Source organism: Clarias gariepinus, chromosome 8, assembly GCF_024256425.1.
Source record: "Clarias gariepinus isolate MV-2021 ecotype Netherlands chromosome 8, CGAR_prim_01v2, whole genome shotgun sequence".
Lineage (NCBI taxonomy): Eukaryota > Metazoa > Chordata > Actinopteri > Siluriformes > Clariidae > Clarias > Clarias gariepinus.
The window spans coordinates 7,259,801-7,279,765 of record NC_071107.1 but is presented as its reverse complement, the minus strand read 5'-3'; the positions used below and the strand labels follow the sequence as shown (position 1 = coordinate 7,279,765).

The following is a 19,965-nucleotide window of genomic DNA, read 5'->3' as shown; positions in this document are numbered from 1 at the left end:
ACCTGCCGTAACCCTCCCTGCATCGGGTGGCAATTGAACCCAGTCTTTCTGCAACCATCCAATGAGCCACCAATGTATACCACAATATATAACACACTATAATTCTCTACCTAGAAAATGGTTCTGGCCTTGACTGGTGTTGGCAACTGTTTCTCTGGTGACTTGACAGTTCGATAGTTCATGACTGGAACTTCTTAAAAGTCTACCTGGGTCTTCAATAACTACCTGGACTCCATATTAACATCAATTAACATCAGCTATTATAGCTGAACTGCCTCCCACCCTACACACTGTATAAATGCAGATCATTTACTGCTTTCTGTTTCACCCAAATGAGGATGGGTTCCCTATTGTGTCTGGTTCCTCTCAAGGTTTCTTCCTATTAACATCTCAGGGAGTTTTTCCTTGCCACTGTCGCCCTCGGCTTGCTCACCAGGGACAAACTGACCATTTTGATTCATACAAATTCACATTTCATACAAACTTAAATAATTCTTTTGACTATGTAAAGCTGCTTTGCAGCAATGAAAATTGCTAAAAGCGCTATACAAATAAAATTGAATTGAATTGAATTGAATAATAATCACACTTTACACACGTTGAGCAGGATGTATGCACAAAGCATCTGATCTTAAAGTTGAGTGGAGACTGGATGAAAAGCTGGCTCACTGGTACAGGACACCTGACGCATCACTGGCCAAGTGGACTTGTGTTCCTGACACTCTGGCCTGAATGTGTGTATGTTATGAGCACCAGCATCAATTTAAAGGGAACAGGGTTTTGTCTTTTTTTTATTTTTATGAACAGTTGTGTATATATATATATATATGTGTGTGTGTGTGATAAGAGAGACTTTTTTTTCCTTTTTTTAATATATGCTCAGTAATGCGACGTCACCCACAGACTCCCATTAGCACGTGCGTCATTCGGGGACTTCTTTGCTCGCTCTGCGCATGAGCCACATTGTCCCGGTGTAGCTTTAAGTGGGCGTGGCCTAGCTGTATGGTCAGATGTGAGCTGGAGCTGACGGAGATTAAAGCGCTTCTCCTTCAGCACGGATTTATTTATCTCATCCTCCTCCGAGCACGCGCGCACGCACGCACACACACACCTACAGCTACATCCGTAATCATCATACACACACACACACACACGCACACACAAATACATCACCATACACACTTCCCGCAGCACGGCAGCATGTCTGTAGCAGGGCTGAAGAAGCAGCTCCATAAAGCCACCCAGGTAAGAGCGCATTTACATCACGCGCGCAGACACTGCACTGTGTGCGTGCGTGCGTGTGTCCGAGAGAGATTACCCATCTCACATTATTATTGTCTTCTTGTCTCAGTATCTTAATGTCTCACTCACATAACGTAGAGAGCTGAGTGATTAGGCCCGCTCTCCTACTGTCTTACTCTCTTAATGTCTCGATGTCTTACTGTGTCCCTGTTCCAATGTCTTACAGCCTCACTGTCTCACTCTCTTTCTGTCTCTCAGTCTCAATGTCTTACGCTCTCACTGTCTCACTCTCTTTCTGTCTCTCAGTCTCAATGTCTTATCCCCTTACTGTCTCACTCTCTTTCTGTCTCTCAGTCTCAATGTCTTACGCTCTCACTCTCTTTCTGTCTCTCAGTCTCAATGTCTTACGCTCTCACTCTCTTTCTGTCTCTCAGTCTCAATGTCTTACGCTCTCACTCTCTTTCTGTCTCTCAGTCTCAATGTCTTATGCTCTCACTCTCTTTCTGTCTCTGTCTCAATGTCTTACGCTCTCACTCTCTTTCTGTCTCTCAGTCTCAATGTCTTACGCTCTCACTGTCTCACTCTCTTTCTGTCTCTCAGTCTCAATGTCTTACTCTCACTGTCTCACTCTCTTTCTGTCTCTCAGTCTCAATGTCTTACGCTCTCACTGTCTCACTCTCTTTCTGTCTCTCAGTCTCAATGTCTTACGCTCTCACTGTCTCACTCTCTTTCTGTCTCGCAGTCTCAATGTCTTATGCTCTCACTGTCTCACTCTCTTTCTGTCTCTCAGTCTTAATGTTTTACACTCTTACTGTTTATTCTCTTACTGTCTCAAGGTCTTACTCTCTTCTTGTCTCACTGTCTCAATCTCTTACAATCTTACTGTCTCATTATCTTTCTGTATCTGTGTTACTGTCTTTCTGTCTCACTCTTACTCTTTTACCTTCTTACTGTGTTATTGTCTCACTGTCTTACTCTTCAAATGTCTTAATCTCCTACCCTCGAACTGACTTATTCTTGTGCTGTCTTGCTGTCTTACTCTCTTACTGTCTGACTCACTTACTCTTTTACCCTCTTAATGTGTCATTGTCTCACTGTCTTACTCTCCTTATGTCTTAATCTCCAACCCTTGAACTGATTTATTCTGTCTCACTGTCTTACTGTCTTAATCCCGTACACTCCTACTGTCTTACTGTGTCACTCTCATAACACCCCACCGTATGGGGGTACTTACTCTTTTACTGTCTCACTGTCTTACCCTGTTATTTTCATACTGTCTCAATCTTTCACTGTCTTACTCTCTTATCATCTCACTGTCCTACTCTCTTAGTGTCTTGCTGTCTTACTCTCTTACTGTCTCTCTGTCATACCGTCTCACTGTTTTCCTCTTTTACAGTCTCAGTCTCTTACTCTCTTACTGTCATACCCTCTTACTGTCTCACTGCAGGTTAAGTGGAGACACAATGTATAGTGAGAGGCTGGTTGGTGTGTGGGTTTAGTGTGGTGTGATTGTTATTATATTATTTTTGGCACAGAGGATCAAGTGTGTTCAATTATTACTGACAGCGTATTTTAAATAAAATCTTACACTTAATACAGACTTTAAGTGCAGGAGTGTGTGTGAGTGCATGTGTAAGGGGCATTTACAGGCAGTAGGACAGAGTAGTGTTTGGAGTCTGATTAGTGGAGTTCAGAGATTAGTGTCTGTGTGGGAGGCGGGGCTAATCCCCAAACAGTGTCATGTGCTAATTTGCATATTAAATTAGAAAAATATACTACAGCTAAAAGCCCCTGTGTGTGGCGTGTAACGAGAACAGTAATATATGGTAATGCGCTACTGTCAGAGCTGCTGTTATAGAGATCTAATCAACACCTTCTGGCCAATCAGCAGCTTCATGTTAAATATTCATGTTAAGGTTTCATTGGTGAGCGCCGGAAAAAGCGGACAGTCAGAATTTGAGCTTTTGCTGGGAAATGTTTAAAAGAACTTAACTAAAAACTTAAATAAAATATTTTTTCTTTTAAATTAATAAATAAATGAGCATTAAAAGTTTACATCTGTATACCTATAAAGCTGCTTTAAGGCAAATTATGAAAATCGTTCTTTGACTAAAACTCAACTGCACAAACAAATCTAATTGTCCTGTATTAGCATGCTAGCATTTCTGTAGAGCAAACACACTGTCTGGGTTATTTGTCAGTGCTAACTAATGCTTAGCTTGGTCAGTTTTATAAATGCAATCGCTCTCCCTTTCACACACACACACACCTAGCATGTGTTTATTAGCAAACACAACGGCCTGACCAGTTTTTTCCGCTGCCGTTGTGTTTTTAAGCTCCAATGTGGAGGGTGTGTCTGTCCTATCAGACTACAGCAGAATCAGTTATTTCTATATAAAACAGAAATTCTGTTTGGCTAGCTAGTGTAGTGAGCGCCACTCAGCGTGTACTAGCACGCAACGTCATCATTGGCTTTTATGTCATATGGTGAGGTAATAATACAGTATACTGGTAATCAAACGAAGATATGTTATTACCACAGAGTGTGACATAAAAGTTGATTATGACGCTGCCTACTCATATGTTCAAGCCTGTAACACACGTAACAAACACACACCAGCCACAAACTCCGGTGGCGGCAGACTTGCCAGGAGTGAAATGCAGTAATCCAGTTTTTAAATATTAAGGGACTGAACAAGCAGCCTGAGTGTCGCGTGTGAAAAGAAATGAAAAAATTCTTCTGATTTTATAAAGATGAACTTGACAAGAGCGAGTAAGGTTAGCAAATGTCAGGGGGAAAAAGGACAATAGATTGTCCAGAGTTACCCCAATGTTAGAGGCAGTGACTGAAGGAGTGATCTGAGTATGAGCCAGGGAGATCATAAGATCCTAACAGGGGGATGAACCAGCTGGAAAGAACAGCAGTTTGGTTTTACTGAGATAAAGTTTCAGTTGCTGAGCTTCCGTCCAGTAAGAGATGTCTGCCAGACATGCTGAGATCCTAGTGGAAACCTGAGTGTGTGAAGGAGGAAAGAAGAAAGTGAGTTCAGTGTCATCTGCACAACAATGAGATATAGAGGGAGAACAGAAGAGGACCAAGTACTGAGCTTTGCAGGACACCAGTGGAGAATCTGTGTGGAGCAGATGTGGTTTCCCTCCATGTCATCTCATAAGACCGATCTTCTAGATAAGGAGGCAAAACATTGCTGTGCCACAGATTTAGACAATAAAATCTTGTGGTTTACCATGTCAAATGCTGCTGAGCAGTCCAAGAGGATAAGGACAGATGACAGTTAGTTGATCTAGCAGCATGGAGCTTCTTAGTGATGGACAAAAGCGCAGTCTCTGTGTGATGTGCTGCTTTGAATCCATATTTCTTAGGATTGTTGAGGTTGTTATGCAAGAGATAAAGCCATTTGATTGTAAACTGTGTGTTAAAGAATTTTTGAAAGAAAAGAGAGTAGGATGGGGTAAACCTTGCCTTCTTAAATAGAAAAGAAACATGACCAGATGATATGGAAAGATTGCTGATGCTAGTTGTGATGAAGTGGAGGAGGTCTTGTAAGATGGCCTTGTGGAAGGGATTGGGTTTAGTGGACAGGTGGATGAGATAAGGTGCTGAATTCAGTTTGGAAAATTGTGCTAGTGGAGGAGAGGGAGGGTCTTGATGTTTTGCTGTTGCGGTGGAAATAAAGGTTTGGCAGATTTCTTTGCTATTTTCCCCATCATAAAAGATGGCTAAGTCATCAGCAGTCAAAGGGAACAGAGTGGGAAGAGTCAGTGGGTTGAGTAACAAAGAGAAGATGATATAAAATTTGCAAGAATCACAGCACAGCATCTTGTGTGGTAGGAGAGAATTATTTGCTATGCTTGTTTAAAATAGCAAAAAGAGCTACAGAAGTACATTTTATGAAGTCTTATTTTCATCTGCTTATTTACTTTTCAAATGACCTCAAATGAGCCCACCCCATGTCTCTATGACCGTGGCATCCACATGCGCCGTAGGGTTACAACTCATTTGCAATACAGACCGAGTAGTGTGATGATATCTTATTGGATGAGCCGTAGTGATGCCCATCTCTGGCGAAAAAGTGTTATATAAAATAATTATCTTGAGCTCTCATCTTCATCTGCTTACTTGTGTATTAAACAAATCATCAGTTTAGTGAGGACATCAGAAGAAGCTTCATCTCCAAAAAAAAACCCACACACAGCTGACTCCTCACAAACCTGAACAGCAGCAACACCTCCAGAAATACACCAGAGGTTTTATTTATAAGAACTGATCCAGTTAAGTGTAAAGTTGTGCTTGTTGCAACAGGCACGAAACTTTTAACGCGACTTTATTATATATTATATATAAATTTTATAAAATAATGTACAAATAAAAAAAACTTTATTTATTTTTATCTCGCTGGTGTATTTACTTTTAAATGTATTTTAATACGACATTTTTTGTTAATTTTTGAAGTACTGTTTTGTATTTCCGTTAGTTTCTTAAATGTAATAAAATATATCTTTATGAATATATCAGCTCTGTATTACTAATTTTTTTTTATTACATACAACAGTATGTCTTTTTGTTTCTCTTTAATATTCTTTGCATTACTCGATTGTTCAATTATAATTTTTTTTTTTGTCAGTCCTGATAGTCCCTGACTTACAAACGAGTTTTGTTCCAGGAGCACGTTCATAAGTCCTATTTGTTCTTAAGTCCGGCAAAGTGAGTCTTATATGCCTAGGATGCGAATATACAATGCAAAGCATACCAATCTACTTAACTAAATCTGTCCCTTTTCCACCCACTGCCATCATGTGGCCAAAAATCTTAAAAATCGTGCTTAAAGAAATGTGAAATGTACAGTAACAGCGCTGTCTCTGCGCCTTTAAATCATGAGGGGAACACCATTTTGTCTCAGAGCTGTTTTCCAGTGTACAGTATTGGACTGTGAACTCTGTTTTGTTGAGGATTTTTTGAAATGAGTGTTATTTTCCATTAGGATAGCTTTACAGGACAGCCATGTGCATGTTTCATTGAAACCAGTGAGGCCGACTCATTTCTCCCCACACCCCCAACACGAACACAAATACAGTATATCGGATTTCAGACATTTAGATACATTTACATGCACACTGAAAATATTGTATATACTAGTAAATATTGTTATCTGTTGCACTGTGGTGTCTATTTTTTGTACAATACACGTGAGCTACTTCTGTGACTAAACCGGAAGTAAAACCACGGTCTGTTCGTGTTTGTGGAAATTCGGAATCTGCAGAAAAATGTTTAAGTCTGGGACTACTTGTGATTTATTATTAATTTTGTCCTTTTTTACACTTTCAACAAAAATTATAAGCAGCAGTGTATAATAATTATTTAATATAGAAAGACCTTATGGTTTATTACAAAACAAACCAGTTACACACAACTTCCAGTCGTCTGTGGGCTACTGCGGTGTAACACACACACCCACACACACGCACACACACTCACGCACACACACCCACGGCTCTCTGCAGCTCTGCAGTTTGTCAAAAAGAGACACAACGTGAAGGTCAGCGAATGCAGAGATGTCCAATTGCTTATGGACAAACACACACACGCGCGCACACACACACATATTGTATGGGAAGCCAGAGAGAGAAATCTCCTTCGACACAGTCTGCCCCTAAAACGCACACTGGCCTTTATTTATTCATTTAGCAGGAGATGGAGAGAGATTTAGTTCTCACTGCAGTGGGGTCAGTGCTGCAGCGCGCACACACACACACACACACTGTTCTCCGCCATGCTGCGTGTGTGTGTCTCTCCAGTTCTGCTGCATTGGAAGAACCATCTGTTCTTAAATGCAGCTCTGAGTCATCACACGCGCTTCTTACAGGGTTCGCTTCATGTTGGGTTATTCCAGTGTGTGTGCACGTGTGTGTGTGTGAGATCACAGTGTGCGTGATTACAGCATACATGATTTTAGTGTGTGTGTTTGCACGTGATTACAGTGCGTGTGTATGTGTGTGTGATTACAAGGAGTATAGTATGTGTCTGTGAAAGGGCGATTACAACCTGTTTAAAATTGTAGATAGATGGATGGATGGATGGATGGATGGATGGATGGATGGATGGATACTTTATTGATCCTGAAGGACATTTCGGACATACAATAGTGTTGAAGACAGTAACTCCTGCTCTCCAGTACTGTCTTGAGAGAGTCCAGCTCCAAACCCACCGCAGAACCATCATTCCTGACCACCACCTCCAAACGCGTGGTGTCCCTGCTTCTGAGGTTTCCTCCCCGGCTCACTATCACATAGAAGAGCACACCGGTAATGACTAACTGGTAAAACATCAGTAGAGCTTTAGGCTTTGTTTTCACATTAGGCATGATGGATTTGTACTGTGCCCAGGAACGATTGCTGGAATCCTCCCACACACACACTGTTTTTGTGGTCCTTTCTCGGGTACATTTGCCTGTTTACCCTCTCTGATACAGCAGGGGGCAGTATGCACCTGGTTGGTTTTTGAGCCACCAATAAACACGAGAAGAAGAGAACACGAACATTAACCTTAGCTTTATGTCTGATGTTATTGATATTTTGGGGAAAAATGTCAAGAATGACACTCGCGTGCCCTCCTACTGTATCAGCTATAGCTGTGTAGGTCAGAGGATGAGAGGTTTCAGAGGAGACCAACGGCACTGATGATGTCGCGTCTATTTCCGTTCTCAGGTACGATTAGCTTCCATATCTGATTCGATCCCTGCCTGAATACACCTCTTTAAACTGGGTCGGGCATGGTTCCAAAGTGCGGAACGATTGTGTGCACACCGATCAAAATGACTTTGGGGGTCAAGTGTCCTCAGAAACCCTGAGAGATGTTCGAAGTGCCTAGTCTCCCCAGGGAAATGTGTAATTAGTGTGTCTGTGTGTGATTCTAGTGTGTGAATATTGTGTGTGTGTGTGTATGTGTGTGTGAGAGAGGGGGAGAGATTACAGCCTGTGTGTGATTATCATGTGTGAGAGTGAGTGAGTGAGTGACAGTAAGGAACCCGGCAGTTATTGAAATGAGAGTCGTTTTTTTCCCATCACAGTTTCTAAATTTGGAGCACTAACACACAGCACAGGATAATCCCTAAGGGCTGTGTGTGTGCGCGTGTGTGTGTGTGTGTGTGTGAGAGAGAGAATCTCTCTCTCTCTCACTCACACACACACACACACACACACACACACACACAGGATCTCTTTTTCTCAGGATGTTTTATTTAGATGTTGTTACACATTCAGGAACACACACGTGCACACACACACACACACACACACGCACACACACACGCGCGCACACACAAGGCTAAGGAATTTTATCACAAACCACAGTGACTCAATCCTGCTCCAGACGATGAGTGATTACTCCTGCAGTGATCTAGAAAGACGAATGAGAAGGAGGGAGAACAGGCTCTCTCCATCTCTCACTCTCTCTCTATCTCTCACTCTCTCTCTCTCCATCTCTCACTCTCTGTCCATCGCTTTCACTCTCTCTCTCCATCTCTCACTCTCTGTCTATCGCTCTCACTCTCTCTCTCCATCTCTCACTCTCTGTCTATCGCTCTCACTCTCTCTCTCTCCATCTCTCACTCTCGCTCCATTCTCTCCATCTCTCACTCTCTCTCCATCTCTCTCTCTCTCTCTCTCTCTCTCTCTCTCTCTCTCCATCTCTCACTCTCTCTCTCCATCTCTCACTCTCTCTCTCCATCTCTCTCTCTCTCTCCATCTCTCACTCTCTCTCTCCATCTCTCACTCTCTCTCTCCATCTCTCACTCTCTCTCTCCATCTCACTCTCTCTCTCCATCTCACTCTCTCTCTCGCTCCATCTCTCACTCTCTCTCTCGCTCCAACTCTCTCTCTCGCTCCAACTCTCTCTCTCGCTCCATCTCTCTCTCTCGCTCCATCTCTCACTCTCGCTCCATCTTTCACTCTCTCTCTCTCTCTCCATCTCTCACTCTCTCTCTCCATCTCTCTCTCTCTCTCCATCTCACTCTTCTCTCCATCTCTCACTCTCTCTCTCGCTCCATCTCTCACTCTCTCTCTCGCTCCATCTCTCTCTCTCTGTCCATCGCTCTCTCTCCATCTTTCACTCTCTCCATCTCTCACTCTCTGTCCATCGCGCTCTCTCTCTCTCCATCTCTCTCTGTTGAGGTTCTGCGTCATTAACCTCCAGTAAGGACGTTAATCTGACACTGACGTATTTAATCCGCTCGTGCCCTGTACATCAGACACCGTATCAGATGTCACGCTGCTCACCACAGAAGAGCGATTCTCAGGTTCCATCACAGAGTTCCTCTGAGGTCCTGTGACTCTCCAGAGAAGCTCTCTTCTTTTTGATATTTCACATATTACACACCATAACACACACTGTAGTCTTTAGGAACTGTGCAGGGGAACCTACAGAGGAGACATGCCGTGGTTCTTGAGGTGCTTCAGATGTCTGTGAATCTGAAACTACCGTCCTTCTCTAGCATAACTCTAGTTCCTTAAGGAACCAGTCTATCTAAAACTAAAACTTTTGAAGGTTCTTTACTGAGGGAACTCTTAAAGATACCACAAACCCTCTGTATAATGACATGAGGTCAACAGGTCTGTTTTGGTTGCTCTTAGGAAATCTCTAATAGTCAGGTTCTCCAAAAAGGGTCTGATATTATTTTCATCCTTCAGAGTTGGAATGGTTCTCCAGATCCAGGTCTGTTAAGCAAGGATGCTCTGGTACTTCCATAGTTCCTGCAAGTTACTAAATATGCTGTAGATTTCCTGTGATTCCTTAGATGTCCTCTGGTTCTGAACAGATGTGAGCAGAGAGGTAGTCAAAGATTATTTGATGCTTTACAACCATTGCGTTTTTTGTTTTTTTCAAGATAGGCTGGATGAGATTATGATGATTGTGTTCCTCCGGAGTTATCCCAGATTTGTCCAAAATCCCTGCAATGTTCTGAAGACCATGGTTTTCATGTTCTCCAGTGATTTTTTTTGAGACATGGACTGATTGGACTGACCTAGTCCAATCATGTTCTGAAGGTTTTGTGAACCCTGTCAGTGTTCATCTGTACCTGTATCTGGACAACTTCCAGCGGCACATTAGCGAGAAGCAAAGCTACAGGCAAATGTTCCTTCTCCACCTGCATGTGCCACGGACTTCTCTCTACTCCATGCACCTGCGAAGAGATGGTCATATTGTCATATAATGATTAATCAGATTATTCCTGCAGATCTTTGATGTGAGCTCATAAACAGCAGGAGAAGCCTGGTTTTGGTTCTCCTGTCATTAATGAGCTCGCGTCAAAGATTCGTAAAGACGTTAGGGAGAAAAATAAAGTAGGAAGAAAATGTAGTAGAGCGTGTTGGAGTGTGTGTGTGTAGAGAGTACAGCTAGCTCACTTTGCTAACCTAATCCAAGAACAGAGCCGCAACTCCTAGAACTGATTAGATTTCATTACTGATGGACTCGTTAGCTTTAGAACAGATACACGGCTACTTTGGTTTCTCCAAATACAAAAACAAATGTTTGGAAAATATGTCTCGTTAGCTGTAGTCTGTACAGTTCTCACAGTGCTTCATCACAGGAGAATCGTGCTCCAGCCTCCTACCTGCTGCTCCAGCACCTGTGTTACCTCAACCGCAGACAGCATTAATTAGGGTTGCCAGGTTTATGGGAAAACACCACACAAACATACCTGAAACGATCCCCAAAAATTATCTATCTATCTATCTATCTATCTATCTATCTATCTATCTATCTATCTATCTGCACTCACACTTCACTTCTGTTCATTACTGTAGATTATTTGCTCTTAAACAAGATATTTATATTATTTAGGATATTTATATTATTTAAACTTATCTGGCAATTCATATATTGTATTAACTGAATTTACTGTCCTGTGCAGGTTTTAAACTAAAATAAATGCATGAGAGAAACTACTAAAAGAAAACAGATTTCTATGCCTACTGACCTTTTTTATCTTTTATTACAGTAATACCTTAATAATAATAATAATAATAATAATAGTGAACAGTGTGATATGGTCGACTCTGAGTGTTTTTCTTGCCGGATGAAAGTCCGGGTTTGGTGTCACACTCGTCCTCCACAACACATTTCTCCTAAATAACACATTCATCAGTTTCTCGGTTTCTCAGTCATGCTCACACACACACACACACACACACACACACACAATACCCAGGCTCGGTTGTTACTTTGTCTCATTGTTTCCCGCTGTGTGAAATCTTCTTACTTACTTATTCAATAGTGCTAGCAGTGCTACCAATGCTAATCATGCTACCGATGCCAATCGTTGCTATAAATGAACTCTGGATGCTGACTGGTCAGAGGGTTTAGTGGCCAGTCGTGGCCACTGTGCAATACTTATGTACATGTGCTTTCTCAATTTTTTATATATTTTTTTTATAAATTAGCAAAAAATCTCAAGTAAACTTTTTTTATGTTTTGTGCATTGTTGTCATTATGGGGTGTTGTGTGTAGAATTCTGAGGGGAATAAAAATCAATTTCATCCATTTTAGAATAAGAAAAATGGCTAATTTCTTGCAGTTTTTTCCCCCCGATTTTCTCACTAATTTAGTCCTGGCCAATTCCTTCCCGCCACATTAAGGCTACTACTACTATTCACCCAGGAGGGCCGAAGACTATCACGTGTTTCCTCCGAACCGCGTGACGCCAGCCGACCGCATCTTTTCGAACTGCTTGCTCACGCACTGTTAGGGGCGGAGTAACACACTCGGAGGACAGCGCTAGCCGCTCCTTCTGCGTGCGCGAGCTTACAGACGCCCCTGATTGGCTGTAGAGCTGTGATTAATGTGGGAGCGCAGGTACCTCTCATCCCTCCCCCCTGAGAGAGCTCGGCCAATCAGCTCTCTATAGACCTCCGGCTGTGAGAGGAAAACAGCATCACCTGGGGATCGAACCAGCGCTCTCCGGATGATAGGGCGAACACTTTACCACTGCGCCACTCGGAGGCCCCCCCTTTCTTGCAGTTCTTGAAGGTTTGGTTTGTGTTTTAGTGATTTCCTGAATAATAGTTAACTCTAGTTAGTAGGTACTGGGGTGGAGCTTGTATACATGGGCGGGAATGAGGGTGGAGTCAATGGGTGAAGTAATTACAATGGAATGCTTCTTGACCTTCATCTGTGTAAGGTGTAGAGAGCAAATGACAATAACACAATTTACATCTTTAATAAAGAGGTGTATAGCAGAATGACTTCTGTGAGGTGAGGGCTCAAACATCTGGCAAAACACCATGGTATCACACACACACACACACTCTGTCAGATTGTGACATCATAAGCTGTGTGTGTTTGCGTGGGTTTTTCTCTCTCTCTTACACACACACACACACACACACACACACACACACACACACACATTGTATGTACATGCACTACCATCTGGTTCACCCCCCAGCATTTATCCCACACACACACACACATACACACACACACAGCGTTATGTAAGATAACACTGTACTGATGGACTTTTAATAAAGCCACTCGGCTCAACAAAGAAATAAAATGTTCATGCTGCAGTGGTTATTTATCTTGAAACATTTTATAATAATAATAATAATAATAATAATATTAATTAACTAACATCTCAAGCATGATCAGGATGCGCCTGGGCTCATTTTTGAGCTTCATGGCAAAGGCTGTGAATACTTATGTACATGTGCTTTCTTAATTTTATTAGCAGAAATCTCAAGTAAACGTTTTTTATGTTGTCATTACGGGGTGTTGTGTGTAGAATTCTGAGGGGGAAAAAATCAATTTAATCCATTTTAGAATAAGGCTGTGACATAACAAGATGTGGAAAAGTGGTGCGCTGTGAATACCACCCGGATGCACTGTAGGTCTGGTCTAATCTGCTCTGTATAAGATATCTGTTGTCTGATGTACTCTGTATAAAATGTCGGTAGTCTGTTTTACTCTGTATAAGATAGTAATGTAGAATATATCAGTGGTCTGATCTACTCCGTGATCTACTTTTTTTCGATTCTCTCTTTCTTCCTCTCTCCGTCAGTCTGTCTGATTCAGATATAGAGGTCACTCACTCATTCACTCACACTTTCTCACACACACACACACATGCACACAAACACACACACGCACACCACACACACACACACACACACACACACACACAGTCTTTAACTCAGTGACAAAAATGGTGTGTGTGTGTGTTTCTGCAGAGAGTGAGTGAGAAAGTGGGTGGAGCTGAAGGAACTAAACTCGACCATGACTTCACGGACATGGAAAAGGTCAGTTTACTGTTTATTTTTGTTTATTAATGTGTAAACTGCAATTATGCTTCACTTTAACTGATTCATGTTTGTGGTTATTACCATGACTTTTCCCCAAACAAACGTTTAGTTTATATTCACTAAATACTAATAAATTATTTGGTAAAAAAAAAATGGTTGTTTTGTGAAATCATTTATTTAAAATATCTACACATATTTACACATTTTAAATTAAGTTTTATTTAGCTGCATGTTGTTTTTAAAAAAATAAAATAAAATTGTATTGAATTACTGATCAATCAATCAATCAATCAACCAACTAATTGATAATTACTGTAGTGTGCCTGGCCTTAGCTCCACCTCCTGACCTTAACCTGACCTCATGATCTTAGTCCCGCCTCCTGATCTTGGCTCCACCTCGTGGACTAACTCTACACCTACACACATCTGCTGTGTGAATACATTAAGCCCCACCCCATTAGAATTGATTGACAAGAGGCGAACCTATTTTATTTGTAGAAATAATTATAATAATAAACAGACTCTGTTAAGGAGAAACCGTGACTCGCTATAATTAGTTTGTTTGACGGAATGTTGAGTGTCTGTTTTGTGTTTTTGCCTGTAGAAGGTGGACGTTACGAGCCGAGCTGTACTGGACATCATAACCAAAACTACAGAATACCTGCAGCCTAATCCAGGTACCCACACACACTCACACACACTTGCACACACTTTATGGTGTATTCTTTGTTCTGATTGGCTGAAAACTGTAGGTATGGTAGGGTACAGGTGTGTGCTGACTCTGTCTGTGTGTGTGTGTGTGTGTTTGTGTGTGTGTGTGTTAGCGACTCGTGCTAAGATGAGCATGATGAGCTCCATGTCGAAGATCCGTGGAGGTGACAAGGGGCCAGGATACACGCAGACGGAGACGGTTCTGGGAGACGCCATGCAGAAGTTTGGCCGTGAGCTCGGGGACGAGTCCAACTTCGGTAAGTAACACCTCAGCGTTTCTATAGTAACCACTGATTCACAGGGACTTATATAGCAGACGCTCCCATATTTGTAATGCAGATTAATAGATGATATGTAATGTCAGTGGAAGAAGTCTCCGGTCTGAGACTAGAGTTTGTATAAGTCGTTTAAAATGTGTCTTTGTAAAAATGGCAGGTTCAGGTTTCAGGTGGCGCAACAGAAAGCACCCAATAGACAGGAGACTACATGCTATCAGGGGGCAGAAGTCGCGTAGGCATATTATCATGATGCCTAGGTGCCAATATTTATCTGTGTTGGTCTTTGATAAATATCCGGATTTTATAAATATGACAATTCGATAGGTTTCGTCACAATTCTAAACAATCTTGGCAAATAATTCACTCCTACTACACAGGGTGTTGTGCTGCCTGTTCATTTAGAGTGCGCCACCTGTAGGATTATAGAGAAACAGCAGCATTTTACCACCATAAATGCAAACGTTAATCTATTAAAATATCATCAGTGTGAGTGGATGTGGATGAGTTAGTGTGATGATACCACACAAAAGAATCTTTACATTTATTCCACATCCTGCCCCATTACATAACCCAAGCAGTGGCGGCCGGGCAATAAGGGGCGCTGAGGCGACACCCCCTTAAAGTTAGGCCGAGAATAATGCTACTTTAACAAGTACTTATTTACCATTATAATTATTTATTTGAATAATAGAATAAAGTCATTTAGTTACAATATTCCGCTGTATTTCTTAATATTACTTATTTACGATTAAAAAAAATCTAAATTGTATTACGTTCGTGTACGCGGGGCGCCGGACAAACAAGTGTCTATGTAGGCATGTACATTTTCAAAAAGCATGAGATTTAAGGCAGAGCTCTAATTGGATTTTTTTTTTTAAATCATCCCTGTGGCGCAGCACCGTGCAGCCCGAACACTCCCACTTTAGTTCTTAGCGAATCAATATTGTTTTTAAATATTTGGGCTCATGTGATTGGACCATTCTCATCGAGTGTTATTAACGGTCAGGGCGTGGCTCAGCAGCAGCTAGTTTACATAGACACTGAAATGGCACATTTTGGAGCAGGGGCAAAAAAAGAAGGAGTTTGAGGTATCTGGGGGGGTATTGAGCTGTGTTCAAGCTCTAAGGTCCAAGGTCAAGTTTATTAAACACTGTTGGACATCAAACCTTGCAAGTATGTTAAACATTAAATCAATCAATGAAATGAAGAAATATATTCAGTAAAGTACAAACAAGGATTCACTTTGACATCGTGGGCTGGAAATCTGGATCCAGAGCTGAAGATGGATTTAAAAGAATACATTTTATTAGATTTTGTCGTCCGACTTAGCAGCACTTGTATTTCTGTTGGATCCCAGAATGCTAAATGTTTTTCAGTGGATTAGTGCTGATGCTGTTCCATGCAGAGACGATTTTCTCCCTTGGTGCAGAGTGGATTCTGGGTCGGTTCTCAGACTTCAGATCAGCCTAGAGAGAAAAGTCGAGCGGTGTTGGGTCTAAAAGAAAAACATCTTGTTCCATATTAAGAACAGTGTTTATGGAGCCAGACTTGTGGGCCATAATGTGGAATGATACACTTCGTTCTGGTTCTCCACTCAGGCTGTGTTTTATTTTATTATTTACTGCACTTTGTCCTTCACACGCCACGTCTGATCTGATTTCCATCCCCGTCATTCCTTTCTCTCTGTATCCAAATCAATTCAAAACTGCCGTCTCAACACTTTCCTTATATGGTCACAGCTTCCTGTCCTTATTAACTTCCTGTGTATGTAAGTAAGCAGAAGGGGGCACACTGACGTAACACAAACACGTGTTTGATAAAATATCCCAAATAATGAAATCCAACCCATATATACGCACACACACAGACAGGCCTTTCAAAGTTCATCTCCACGATTTAGTGTCTTGTTAAAAAAAAAAAAAAAAATTATGGATCAAGTGCTAAGAATATACAGTACACTATGGACAACACTATGTGTGTGTGTGTCAGGTCTGGCTCTGATCGATATTGGCGACGCTATGAAAGAGCTGGGTGAGGTTAAGGATGCGTTGGACATGGAGGTGAAGCAGAACTTCATCGACCCCATGCAGGTGCTACATGATAAAGACCTGAAGGAGATCCAGGTACACATCACCAATATTACATTATTCTATTAATATCATATATAAAAGTAGTGACATATATCATATATCATTCCTGTATAGACTGCAAGCCGCCACACTGTGTATCAGGCTATAACTGTCATTTAGTTTTGAATTAAGAGGAGCTTTGTTTCTTCATTGTAAATCTGTCACATTGTGCCCCCTGGTGGGAGTTTGGGTGTAGGACAAGTGCTGGTTAATATATACGTATACCTGTTTCCGTTTGCATCTGTCTGTCTCAGCACCACCTGAAGAAGTTGGAGGGGAGGCGTCTGGACTTCGACTATAAGAAGAAGCGGCAGGGGAAGGTGGCCGAGGATGAGATCAAGCAGGCGGTGGACAAATTCCACGACTCGAAGGACATTGCTGAGCAGAGCATGTTCAACCTGCTGGAGAGCGACGTGAGGACTCTGTTTCCTGTCACTGTGTCATCACTGTAATGTGTTATTGTATTATTACATGAGTGAGAGAAAGCGTTAGTACTGCCTGGTGTATTGTCTTTGTCTGACCACACAGGGGAGCACTTTGTTAATAGAATTGATCGTTACTCCTCTGACTGTAATAGAGCTCTATCTAGTGGTTCTTCCTGATATGACACCGCGACTATAGATTTAAAAATGCTCAGCAACACCCCGTATTCCTACAGTATTTCACAGAACAACTGTGTAAATAAACACATTTATATATTTCAGGAAAGTTTACTGATTATTGATAAATGATTTCCAACTTACAAGCAAGCTAGCTTCTTTTACTACTACTACTACTACTAATTATTATTATTTTTAGTTTTAGTAAATATTAATACACTTACTTGTGTATGCTGGCTAATTTGCCGTGCGTGAGCTAACCGGACAGGATTTGTGACACAAAGTTTTATTGTTATTATCTGCTAATCACCGCTACCGAGGATTAGCGCCTTGCTAACCTGACAGGATTTCTGAGAGGATTCTCATTGTTTTCGTGTGTGTGTGTGTGTGTGTAGGTGGAGCAGGTGAGTCAGTTAGCTGCTCTGGTGCAGGCTCAGGTGAATTATCACAGACAGGCGGCGGAAATCCTGCAGCAGCTCTCCAGCAAGATTGACGACAGGTGTGTGTGTGTTTGTGTTTTTGTGTTTTAACATGTAGTCTGCATTGTTATGTGAAACCTGATAACAGAGGTGTTTTACAGAATTAGAGACACTTCCAATAAGCCGAGGAAGGAGTATGCACCCAAATCGCGGGACGCGCTCGACTTGTCCCTGAGCGAGAGTCACAATGGGGGACTGGGACATAGCCGAGCTGCTCCCCGCTCCCCGGGTCAGTGTAACACAGCATCACATCACACACACACACACACACACACACTGCACTCTCTCTTTCTTTCAAACTGTCCTTGTCTCCAGACGTCTGGGCAGTGCTCTATATATTTGAAACCAAATTAAGCCATAGTGTTGTCTTGCCTGATCCTTTTTAAAAAAATCGAATGTTTAAATTCAAATCGAGATTTGAAGCTGCAGACGCACTTTAAGGGTCTTTCTATTTTTTTTTCTCTTCCCCTAGCCCCCCTGGACCACCCGTGTTGCCGCGCCCTGTATGACTTTGACCCGGAGAACGAGGGCGAGCTGGGCTTTAAGGAAGGTGACATCATAACGCTGACCAATCAGATCGATGAGAACTGGTATGAAGGGGTGGTAAATGGCCAATCAGGATTCTTCCCTGTTAATTACGTCGATGTCCTGGTGGCCCTGCCACATTAATCCGCCCTGGAGTCCGGTCCCACACTGCTCCTGGAGAGAGAGAGAGAAAGAAGTGATAATTGCAGTAATCATTAGAAGAATTAAGGAAGAATATTTATCTTTCTGTTTTCTCTTGTTTCTCTTTTCTCTCCTGTGTTCTGTACATTTCTCTCTGTTCTGTCTTTGTGTATTTTTCTCTGATTCCGTCTCTCTCCATCTCTCTCTTTCGCACTTTTCTCCTTTATGTCGTGTTTGTGCATGATGTAAGAAACATTTGCACTTTGAAGGAAATGTATTAATAATTTATTTTATTTTATTTGGTGTAAGGTAAACAAAGTATTTTTGTTGTTATTGTTGAGAAAGCTTCCGTCACCTCCACGTAGAGACAAACAGCCCAGATGGAGTTTCTTCCCTTGCAGATTTTATTAGGAAAATCATATTAATGACACCATTAAGACAAATCTATGACCATACTGTATTAATGATTTTTTTTTGTCTTTTTCTGCATGCGGAGTTTCACCCGAACACTCTTCACATGAATTAAACCTTATTCAAGTATAACGATTATAAAATTAATCACAGTATTAAACTATGACAGCGTGAAAATTAAACTGTGACTCAGCGAAAAGCTGAATATTTAATATTAATAAACACACACACACACACACACACACACATACGGTGTGAAGGTTAATGTTCCCCTCTGTATTTCTGTGTGAAATCAAACTGTGAGAGTTTTCTTAAATAATTAAACTGTAATTAATATCTATAACCTGAGAGAAAAAAAAATTACAATCAATGTTTATGATTTAAATTAAAATGTACTCTTTAATCAAAATAATATTAAAATAAATGATAAGTATAACAGTGTAATTCTGCATCGTGTCGGATGATTTCTTAATCCAGACTATTTGGCTACAGAAATACTCAGCGTTGTAAGTTGTAAGGTGCAAATACACTGTTAATATTAGTACGTAACTAGAATTTTCATGTATCTGTACTTTACTTCATTATTTATACTTCTGGCAACTTTCACTTTTCCTCCACTAGTTTTCGTAACTGAAATGTGTACGGGATGCTGAAGAGCCAACAATGGATTAGGACTTGTGTCTTCAGGCTCTTGCTATACAATCCTATTTTATAAATTACAAACCCTTTATTACAGCTTACTTCAGTGACTAGTCAACAATAACCAACCATAATCATAAGTGTCATGTTTAGTACCCTTTTTTTGTCAGGTGCGGCTGCAAGCTTGAGAACATACAAATTCAGTGGATCGTCCAGCCCCAGGACCTCATCAGCCCACGATCCTGTCGGTGAGCCGAGCTTAGACTCCAGCCGCACCGCAACTTCACAGAACGCAAAATTCTGCTGTAAAGATGGAAATTCTCATATTTATCAAGAGTGACATTTTAAACGTGGTTAAAGAAGAATTAAAAAGTGCACTGGCTGAAGCTCAAGTCTACTGTGAGGGACATGGAAGGTGGACTTTCTACGTGGTCGGATAAAATGGTTACAATGCAAACTACAGCCATGGGATACCTGGCTTTTTTTCCTTAGAAAA

At 41.4% G+C, this 19,965-nt stretch overlaps 1 protein-coding gene across 1 annotated transcript; it reads left to right on the top strand.

The window, feature by feature from the left end:
* Nucleotides 1–1,034: 1,034 nt before the first annotated feature.
* On the top strand, nucleotides 1,035–19,268 carry sh3gl2a (SH3 domain containing GRB2 like 2a, endophilin A1). Its single transcript, XM_053501339.1, has 9 exons — nucleotides 1,035–1,245; nucleotides 13,486–13,554; nucleotides 14,162–14,234; nucleotides 14,382–14,525; nucleotides 16,536–16,669; nucleotides 16,930–17,088; nucleotides 17,670–17,773; nucleotides 17,855–17,982; nucleotides 18,226–19,268. Exons 1-9 carry the CDS (start codon nucleotides 1,201–1,203, stop codon nucleotides 18,420–18,422), a joined length of 1,053 nt encoding a protein of 350 aa, XP_053357314.1. The 5' UTR covers nucleotides 1,035–1,200; the 3' UTR covers nucleotides 18,423–19,268.
* The last annotated feature ends 697 nt before the right edge of the window (nucleotides 19,269–19,965 follow it).

What these genes read in the sequence shown, in the direction of transcription:
- sh3gl2a (XM_053501339.1), top strand. Translation starts at nt 1,201, where the DNA reads ATGTCTGTAGCAGGGCTGAAGAAGCAGCTCCATAAAGCCACCCAG. An exon ending in ACTTCACGGACATGGAAAAG is followed by an intron (nt 13,555 to 14,161) that starts GTCAGTTTACTG and finishes TTTTGCCTGTAG; the next exon opens with AAGGTGGACGTTACGAGCCG. An exon ending in TCCAGCAAGATTGACGACAG is followed by an intron (nt 17,774 to 17,854) that starts GTGTGTGTGTGT and finishes GGTGTTTTACAG; the next exon opens with AATTAGAGACACTTCCAATA.